Source organism: Hoplias malabaricus, chromosome X2, assembly GCF_029633855.1.
Source record: "Hoplias malabaricus isolate fHopMal1 chromosome X2, fHopMal1.hap1, whole genome shotgun sequence".
Taxonomy (NCBI): Eukaryota; Metazoa; Chordata; class Actinopteri; order Characiformes; family Erythrinidae; genus Hoplias; species Hoplias malabaricus.
The window spans coordinates 41,549,447-41,560,273 of record NC_089819.1 but is presented as its reverse complement, the minus strand read 5'-3'; the positions used below and the strand labels follow the sequence as shown (position 1 = coordinate 41,560,273).

Genomic DNA, 10,827 nt, shown 5'->3' with positions numbered 1-10,827 from the left:
TCAAACCTACTGACACTTGAGTCGCCAATCCACCTACCAACTTGTTTTTTTTTTTTTTTGGACTGTGGGAGGAAACTGGAGCACCCGGAGGAAACCCACACCGACACAGGGAGAACACACCTAACTCCTCACAGACTCACAGGAGTGGGACTCGAACCCACAACCTCCAAGTCCCTGGAGCTGTGTAACTGCAACGCTACCTGCTGCGTCACCGTGCCACCTATTTACATATTGCAGTGTCCATTTTTTTTTTTTTTGGGGGGGGAATAGGTTATGTATGTATATGATTTCTATTTATTATATATTACTCATTGTAAAAGCAAACTTCTTATTTATACACTAATTTCACACTCTACAATGTCCCTTTTACCAGCTCTACTGACCATATAGCTACACTATGTAGTTCTACAATAACAGACTACATTTCGTCTGTTGGGCTGCATAGTTTATTCATCCTTTTTCACATTCAATGACGAGGGCACACTTCCAACACCCAGAAAGGCATTTTATTGCAGTGACACTAACATGGAGGTAGTGTTGTGCTGCACTGGTACAGTGGATCAGACACAGCAGCTGGAGTGTTAAATAAAAATTCTGTGACCAGTCTACTGACCAAAAATATCCAGCATCATCCTGATGAAAATCCAAAAAGTACTTGTTTTAGTCTGAGTGGGTGGGGCTAAACCTCTACATGTTTAATAGGTGGTTGTATGTGGCCAGTGATGTGATATAACTAGTTATTAATAAATGGGCTTAGTTTCTATATATGAATTACAGGTACACTATTTTTCAAAATTTTAGACAAGGTTTCATGTCAAACTTAATTATTGTTATATTAAGTATAATATTAATGCAGACTTTTTTTACAGAACAAGGACTGTAAAACCAGAAATATCTCTCACTGCTGAAAGTTTAAAAAATGGCTTTTATTTTATATTAGCATCTACACTGTGTTCATATTTCAGCAAAAACTGCTGGACAGGAGTCAAAGGTCAGAGGATGGTCCCATTTCACCTTCCTATTTGGATGAGCAGAGCATAATAAATCCTTGCTGTTTGTGTTATTCCCTGCGTCTTTTTCTCAAAATCAACTTTTGTTACCACGGCGGTGACATGGGCTGAGGGTTCTGCAGGTATGACATCACAACGGCTGATATGGACAACCTGGAGAATAATAAACAACAACAAATTTTACTGATACAGTCCGACTCAAAGTGCTTCACAAAAACAACATAAATGAGAAAATCAGACATTTATAAAGGGCAAAGTTTTTAATTATAAAGGAATATAAAAGATTCTGTTCTGTCTGAAAATATTAATTCTATTTTATATAACTTTTAAGTTTTATTTAAATTAATAATAAGCAAAACATCCACATAGTCAAAAAAATAAAATAAGAGAATAAAAGCCAATGCATTCAATTTAAATAAACCACATTAGTCACAGAAAATATCATATGATATAATTAAAACAAAACAATAATAACCAAAACTAAATTTCAACAACCACAAATCAGGGACATTCTCACTCTTATAAACTGTTATGGGCTAGAATCTCAAATATCGTCGCAGTCCAATTCAAAAACATTTATCTACATTTTTGTTGATTTTAGTTTACTAAATCATTTGAACAAAGCAGCAGTCCTTTATAATATGTGGAAATTTCATGGTGAATGGACTCATAGAATCTTTTTTTTTTTACATCGACTTCTGCTGAAATGAGCTATTTTCTCTGACAATGTGGATGAAGATAGGTGTGTCTAATAGAGCGGACAGTGAGTGAGTTTGCTCAAGCAGCACTGCTGTGTCTGATCCATTGAAACACCTGCTCTGTAAGGGCTCGTGTGTGGGTCCTGACCATTGACCAACAGGGTGAAAGGTGGCTTACTTAATGTGCAGAGCCACAGAATTACATTCTCTTATGTATAAATGTGTGTTCCTGTATGATGAAAATAATGGAAACCACAACTAAATATGTTTCTTTACTGTCACAATGTCTATGAGAAACGGGTTAAAAAAAACAGAACCATGTCAAAACAATTGTCAGACATCAGCTGTGTATTGCCAAGTATTTAGTTTAATAACTTTTTGTGAATAGATTTCAGAGATGGATAACTTACCATCACTGTCACCAATTCTGACTTCTTTAGAACAAGAAGGTAGAGAAATGTTGTACTCACATAAAACTGCTCATCATCTGTTTAGTGTCCTCTGAGCTTCGTGAGTTTGCAAAACTAATGAAGGAGCAGTACACTGCGATCCATGCACACCACTTCAGCTGCAAACAAACAAACAAACAACACAGTCAGATGGAGCGCTTTAAAGCAATAATCTCACCTAAATACCTAATCTTAAAAGACGTTTATAAACTTTTAATAATCTGAGACATCTAAATCTATATTGTTTAGTTGTACACTGGAGATAAGGGGATAATGGGGCTAATGTAGTGATTCATACCACCTGATACCATGTTCATTTACTCATACTCGTAATCGCAAAACCAGACTCCAATACCAACATCAGATAACTATGCCTAGTGCACGTTGCTGCGCTAATGAGCATACAACTCAAAATGTTGGCATTCTGGAATTACTTCACAAGTTCAGTAAACCTTCAAATCTATTCCCAGTTATCACAGCTACACTATCCGGCGTGTATACTCATGCTATTACAGTAAATGAACATGGACGTGAGAATCTAAGCAAGACTATAATATGTTTAATTCGTTGTGTGTATGCATATATATATATATATATATATATATATATATATATATATATATATATATATATATATATATATATATATATATATAATATGTTTTAGTCTCCTGTTCACTGTGTTTTGGGGTAAATTTTGTCTGATGTGTCGACCCACAAGCGCAGAAACCTTCCCTCACACACAGGGAGAGTGAGTTTGGGGCACTGTCTTGACTGTCCTCGAAACAAGGTGGGGTTTTCTTCACTCAAAGTGTGCTTTCCTCCAGGGAAATATTTTTTCCTTTTGTGAAAGCAATGTTTGTTGCCTGACGTGTTTTTTTCTAAAACATATTGGAACCGACACCGTAGATCAGGCTGATGCTCTTAATAAATAAACACTCCCAACTCCGGAACTTTTCCTGCCCTGCAGTGATTCTGGGTCGGCTCTGGATCCAATACAACCCTGAACTGGACAAGAGCAAAGAGAAACTAGGCAAGCCTAGATTTGCAGGACCCTATAGCCATATAGTCATTGTCACAGAGATGTTTCTGGTATTTCAAAAACAGGAAAGCTCAAAATACATAACCTTGTCATTGGAAGGTCTGGAGAAGCTTTGGTGCTTCATACCAATGTCTTGTTTACAATAATAACAAATAATAAAAATAGTTTATCTTGTCAGTTGCTGACAGTGTGTGTATGATCATGGAAAGCCTGTTATGTCCTGTTCATACAAAGCTACAAAACTGAAACATCGTGTTTAGATGACTTTAAAGCAACTCGTTTACCAGAAAACAACAAAATAACATTTTAACATTTAAGTTTTTGAACGTTTATAAAACCAAGCACCGTAACATTTTATCAACCGAGTAATCTAAACTTGACAAAGGAACAGGGCATCGCTGGGAACTAGATATTTATTACTGATTTATATTTCTATAAGGGTCTGATGGATAAAACTGTGCAGTAACAAATTCTCAGTCTTGTTTATTTTGAGTAACACATCGCTCTGGTGTTCTGGTTTTAATAACCCAAAGATTTTGTCCGTTTTCTTGTAAAGTTAAACCAAATGCTGTGCAGGTATAATTTATTCATCAGAAAGTCAGTAACGGTGAGATGTGTCCGTGTATTCATGACTTTCTGTTTGTTAAATATATAGTAGAAAACAAAAGGCTGTGTCACAGAAACATTCTCCAAAACTTAAGAAGAGTCTATGATAAATATTACCTCAGCAACGTTCAACACAATTCTGTTCAAGGCTCCAGTAAAACACTGAGCTGCACCGTGGTGGATGGTGGACCTACAGCGCTGAAGCAGCACAAACGTTTCCCAAATCAGCTGTTAGCTCTCTGACCCCTTGAACACTTAAACCCTCGCACCTTCTGCTTAACTTTCCACAACGTCATCAAAGTTAACATTTTATGACAAGAAATGGGACAGTAGAAAGCCTGCAGGCAGCAAAATATTTTTGGTGATTTTGAAATCTGCCGGATGCATTTTTTAGATCTCAAAAAGAGCACTTGTCTGGGGAAAATAGGGTGTTTGGCTACCGGACTGGAATGTGACATATGGCTGAATTAACAACAGACAGTGTAGTGGCACCACTTTAAGTTCTCTCTGTGAAATACGGCTGAATTAACAGTTCCAACTCACGTGTTTCAACAGTAGGTGTCATTAGGGCCCGGTAGGCAGTCCGGGAATAAGATACAGACAATGAATGAATGAACATGCTTTCCCACTGTTACAAGCCTTCCACTGTTCTAATGGGTTAAGTACAATATCTTTACAGTTCAGCACTTGGAGTATTTATTTATTTATTATTTTTAAATCTTTATACTCTTTCTGCTTCTTTAAATGCTTGAGGTGGTAATGCCCCAAGAATGTTTTCATGACACAAGACATAGATATCATTCATTTTTGTGGTAAGAAAATTATGCTATTGTTCCAGTGAAATGTTTCTTTGTGAATTTGAGTGCATACTATGGGTTATGTCTGGATAATAAAAATGTTAATATTTTATAATAACGAACATCTGGTGTATTCAGTCTACATTTTTAGAAGGATGTCCAAATTGTTAATATTGTGATAAATATAGAGATTAATATATAGAAAAACTTATCATGATAACATTTTTGGCCATATAACCCAGCTCTATCTCTTACACAGTATATTGTTGTTGATGATCAACCATTTTCGGTCATTGACAACCAGGGATTTATGCACCTTTTAGAGCCCAATACAAAATTCTCAACCGTTATCGAATAACGGAAGCTGTCTTATCAAACTGTCTTACTGTGCAAATGCATATCCAGAGCCTGTTGCTTATGTTACTAATTTATAGATAGATACTTTATTGATCCCAGTAGGAAATTCAAATTATTGGTGGTGTAATGTGGGAAGTGCTAAATAAAAAATGGACAGTTACAGAAATTAACAATAAAGTTTTTTATTAAACAAAAATGTTTTAATTAATAACTACACTAGTGCACAAGGCTCCGAATTGTTTAATTCTAAGAAAGTATCAGTATTGGTATCAGCAAGTATAAAAATACACATACACTCTTACACGGTTAGGAAAAAAATGGCATTTATGCACCCCTAGGCCAATATAACTCAAGTATATTTTGGTTGCAATGAAACGTTCTTCTCAGATGAGTCCAGCTGAGCCACAGATCTAATTCTGATTGTTTGTTTCCTCCTCCTTTAAACCCAAGTCAACAGCTCCCGCAGAGCTTCACTCAGAAAATAACAGTGTTTGGGAGACAGTAACATTTAAACACACTTTCTTTCTTATCTCCTCTTATTTTTAGCTCTATTGGGGACAAATATGTCCCTTAAACATCCCCTGTCCATCACACATAAATGGCCCCTCTCTGGACACATCAATGTTTAAAACTTTAAAGTTCTAAAGGTTTCAGTTGAGATAAAACACTGTGTGTAATATAATAATATAATATTTAATCAATTCTTATATATAAATGTTAGGATTTTTTTTTCCAATATCACTTGCGACTAATGACCTTCAGGATTGTGAGTTACAGCGCTAATAGGTATAAAATCCATCAAACAAATACAGACAATACATAGCTGAAGAATGTGGACACCTCTACTAATTACTGAGTTTGGGTGTCCACAGAAAAAACAGCTGAATGGGATCAAAATGAAGATCTTAGAATGAAGATTTTAAACCTGGAACTTTTATGCCCTGGTCAATTATAAATGCTACTATAGTGGACAGAAACATTTAGGAGATAAAAAAATCGTAGGGTAAAAATAATCTAATATCAGTGTTTATCCATAGAGACTATATGGTTATCTGCATGAACACCTGAACTCAATAATTAGGAGAGGCGTCCACACATCACTTGTATCTCTCTAGCAGTCAGTACAGTCCACCACCAACACCATGTATAACGCAATAGAACATCTGCCCTGTTTTCATGTAAACACTCTGTTGACATGTATGTGTGTCACCTTGAGCATAAGTCCACACATGCTGAAGATCATGCCCAGGAGGTTCATGTAATCTGGGGTGGGGTCCTCCAGTGTTGGATTGGTGTCCGTGCTTGGGGGCTTATAACTGCTCAAACAAACAAACAAACACATGCTTAATTTTTGTGGTTTAAAGTGTTAGTTTACACTACAATCAATAAATTCGATCAGCCCTGACATGACGGGTGTCAGAATTTTTTGTAATGTATATAATATAAAAAACAATCAATGAAAACTTGCAGCCCACCAATTAGCATAATACTAATGTTGCATTTATGACCACACTGAAATTGTGAAAATGGACAGGCAACAGCAAAATAGATAGATGCAATCAAATAAATAATAAATGAACCATTAAAAATTCTGAAGACCCAAACAGAAGATAGGGGGCTTGTTCAACTTCACCCGGCACTGTGCAGACCGATTGCCGTCTGTTTCGGCAGTGCATGCCAGTTATATTTTTGTCTGACTTGCGTCTGCACCTGCTATAAGTCACAATGATAAGCTGCTATATAATCTCACTAGTGTGAGGCAGATGCATATGGAAGGCCACTGGGCTCTAAACGCGTAGGAATATCCGTGTTAACGCATATAACATAATTTTACAAGATATGTGCATGTTAATGCATTTTGAATGTGTTAACACATATATATTTTGCATGTTAACAGGTTGTGTATTTTCATTTTTTTTTTGCTCTTGGCAATCATTAATGTTTATGAATCATGATGCTTTACTGCTACCCACTGGTATGGTGTTATTGCTGAAACAGCATAGCCATAATGTACCATATCATGAAAAAATGCCAGTGTTTAATGTTCTGAACAATGTCTTTGTTGAACAGTTTAAAGTATATATTTTAAAGAATTAAGCATAACTCACACATATATAATGAACACATTGTGTGTCACACCCATAGTGTGAGAGAATAGTGATGCTTGTTTAATATAGAATTATGATTGATATTATGTTTTAGAACATTTTATGAAGTTGAATAATTATATGCATTTTTGCAAATTTTAAGGTATTAAACACCAGAATCTTTTATTGGAAAAAGTAAACTTCCGGTTGCTGTGGGGATCAGCTCTAGTGTTGCTGTCTTCACACTGCTCACATAGGGATCTTCGTAGCTATACGTTAGCGCTTTTCTCACTATGTTATGAATAATAAAGGTGAAACGAAGGGAGTATGTTCACATAAGATTTATGTTTAGTTGTCAGCTGTTATGTGTGATGAAAGTCCTATAATGTATGGATATGCCCGGATTTGAGGCCTCCAATTGGCGGAGACCTTAAAAAGCGTGTAAACGTGTTTTTGGTCAAGTTATCATGACTGAATGTTATGTGTTAACTCTCACAATTTTAACAATGTGTTAACATGTTTAGAGCCCAATGGCCTTCCATAAATGCAGGATGCAGAGCCGGCCGCTGCAGTTGCTCACCAGGAGCTGCGCAGGACGAGGGACAGCCTGGTGACAGGACGACAGAGCTTAATACACATTGGCTAGAAGCTCCGCTGAAACCGTTGTTTGTTTCTTTTAGTTCTAAAATGTAAATCTCAATTAGCGACACGTATCTCTCTTAAAGACCCTGTATGTACAGTAATAATGTCAGGATTTCTCATAGAGTGAGTTAATTTACTATATTACCTTAAATATGTTTTAGGACATGTCATGAAATGCCGTGAGATCTGACAGGGCTCAATGGGCTGCAGGTGGCTACTGTGTGTGTTGACGGCTTTTTTATTATCCTCTTCAGCAATTGGCTACTCTCGCTGACCACTAAGGCGAGGCACAGTTAATCTCGAACAAGCTTATGGTGTTCTGGAGAAACACTATTCATGTGGTCGAAAGAAGGCGGAATCAAATTGACTGAATAAAATAATGTAGCTAGTGATAATATCCTTAATTTCGCACTGCTATAAAGTAATTCATTGTTATAGCAAGTCATTGTTATAGAAGACTGAGACAAACAAAATACAGTTTAGTTTATGATAATAGGCATTATTATATCAGATGTTTTTACTTGCAATGATAATCCTCATAAGGCAATTAGTTACATTTGAATCTAGAACATTCGTTCCTTACCGCATTTATTAAAATATTTCAGGTTTTAATTCTATAAAGACTCGTCAAAATAAGTTTGTAGTAAAAAAATTAATTTTTACAACAGTTATATTTACAGTACATAAATGTAATGACCAAATGCTAATAAAAGGATGCGGGTCGTTTATGTCACGTGATTATATCGAGGCCTCCAACTGGCTCAGAGGATGCCGTGACTGAGGTATCGACCACTTGATTGGTCTAAATTTCAAAGACGAGGCATAAGGGTGAAAATTAGCTCCGGTGTTGGGGAGTTTAATCTGTTTGCGTATAATACCAAGTTCTGAAATAAAACACAACACAATAAAGCCCCGTTAATGATCATTAATCGAATAGAAAATTACTTTTAGCCAATCTGCTGATGTTAGACCGTGTCAATATTGTAAAACTCAACATGTTATTTATACTGACCGGAATATTTTGTTGTGTCTCCTCGGGTCATTCATGCTGTTGGAGCTCATTATATCCTTTAAGATGTGTTTATTCGACTTTATAGCCCTCTATTCTTTATATCTGACTTAACACGTTTAAAATAACAAAATATGAATCCTCACAACACAAAGCTCACACGGAGGAAAGAGCGATCTGAGCTACAACAACGACAAAAAAATCTGGTATGTTGCTTCAAAATAAAAGTCCGTAAAAACCCCGCTTGAACACAAAAGATATTTGTTTGAAAGTAATTAAATAAATCTATCATAGTCCCTCTTTTTGACGTCTTCCCGCTATTTTGTTTTATCCATTTCGTTTTCTTATGTTTTTCCTTTTAATAAAGGTTTGTGCTAATCTCTATTTCTATCTTTTAAATAATGTTGCTTGTAATTGTTTATGTTGTTGTAAAAGATTGGAAAACATAAGATATACTAAAGGACAATTCCACTTATTTACCTATGAGTTAATAACAATTAAAACTACATAGTTAATATGTAGTTAAAGAAATTAATTAATGCTCTATTGTTGTGAAACCTACAGTCAGATTTGTTAGGAGTTTTGAATGGAATTATACCTCTTTTAAAAGCTCCTCAAAAAAAAAAAAAAAGAGAAAGAATTTGATTAACACTCTTGATTAAGCTCTTAAACTTCTATAAAAATCCAATCACACTGCCGAGACAGACTAATCACAAAGTTAACATACTAGTTCTGACTGATGTTTTATGAATATGTAAAATATCTAAAGCCTTAAATAAAATCTTTACATTTTATTTTTATGGAAAATTTCTATTTACTTTATGTTTAAAACATATTGAATACAAACTACATTTTTAAAGAAAAATACATTTGAAAATATACTTTGTTCTATGTATAAAACACGCCACTTATTTTAAATTAAATATAAACCACAGCTTGAAAACTAAAAATTGAGCATTATGACTGTCAAATATCGCTGTTTGTACTTTTTAAACACTGAATATAGTTCATTATATTTCAGCCCTTTATTTCAGTCATGTCCCACACGATCTCAAGAGGAAATTGCTTCATTTTTTCCTCAGAAATCTGGTCAAAGTGTTCAACCTGTGTCACGGTCAGATTTCACAATTAATTTACATAAAAATAAATATATAGGCTGGGCAACAGGTAGTGTCACTGTCACACAGCTCCTGGATCCTCGGGTTGTGGGTTCAAGCTCCACACCAGGTGACTGTCTGTGAGACGTTTGGTGTGTTTTGTTCCTCAAAAACACAAAAACAGCATGTTGGTAGGTGGAATGGCTACTCAGAAGTGTCCATAGGTGTGTGTGTGTGTCACCCTGTGAAGGACTGGCTCCCCTTCAGGGTGTTTTCCTGCCTTGCGCCCAGTGATTCCAGGTAGGCTCTGGGGACCCACTGCGACCCTGAACTAGATAAGGGTTTACAGACAATGAATGAATAAATGTATATGGGGTTGGAGTACAAAGCATTTATTGTTGCCTCTACAAAATTACTTCTTTCAAAAGTCTTTTTCTTATCATTCATTACAGGGTCACAGTGGGTCCTTCACAGGGCAACACAGAAACACACATTCATTCACACCTACAGTCACTTTTGAGTCGCCAATCCACCTACCAACGTATGTTTTTGGACTGTGGGAGGAAACCGGAGCAAACCCATGCGGACATGGGGAGAACACACCAACTCCTCACAGACAGTCACCCGGAGTGGGAATCGAACCCACAGCCTCCAAGTCCCTGGAGCTGTGTGACTGCGACACTACCTGCTGCACCACCGTGCCACCATGTCAGAGTCACTGAACTATGAGGGTAAAAAATAGAAAAAACAAAATGATATTTCATTAATAATAATCGTGGTAAAATGTACAATTATTATTGATTTGTGCTCATATCGCCCAGCACTACCCTTACTGGTTTGGTCCTATGAGAATGAACTCTTTTTTTTTTTTATTTGTTGATGAGACCATAACAGAGCTTTGATTTCCCTTGTGTAAAGCTTCACTTAAATGAATAAAAACATTAATTAATTAATAAAATGAAAACAATAAATACAATTGTTAGATAAGTGGTTACAGTTAATGAATGAATGAATCTACAAAGAGCCAGAGGGA

General features: G+C 35.9%; 1 protein-coding gene across 1 annotated transcript; it reads right to left on the bottom strand.

Annotated features, from left to right (window-relative positions):
• Positions 1-481: 481 nt before the first annotated feature.
• LOC136677218 (PAT complex subunit Asterix) lies at positions 482-8,899 on the bottom strand. Its single transcript, XM_066654686.1, has 4 exons — positions 8,701-8,899; positions 6,170-6,275; positions 2,179-2,276; positions 482-1,163 (listed from the first exon to the last, which is right to left on the bottom strand). The coding sequence occupies exons 1-4, from the start codon at positions 8,748-8,750 to the stop codon at positions 1,097-1,099; spliced, it is 321 nt and encodes a 106-aa protein (XP_066510783.1). The 5' UTR covers positions 8,751-8,899; the 3' UTR covers positions 482-1,096.
• Positions 8,900-10,827: the final 1,928 nt, after the last annotated feature.

Bases quoted from the DNA above. Each gene is read 5' to 3' on its own strand.
- LOC136677218 (XM_066654686.1), bottom strand. From the start codon at position 8,750: ATGAGCTCCAACAGCATGAATGACCCGAGGAGACACAACAAAATATTC. The intron at 6,276-8,700 runs GTCAGTATAAAT...TTGTTTGAGCAG, and splicing joins AGACACAACAAAATATTCCG to TTATAAGCCCCCAAGCACGG. The intron at 2,277-6,169 runs GTGACACACATA...GTTTGTTTGCAG, and splicing joins TGTGTGGACTTATGCTCAAG to CTGAAGTGGTGTGCATGGAT.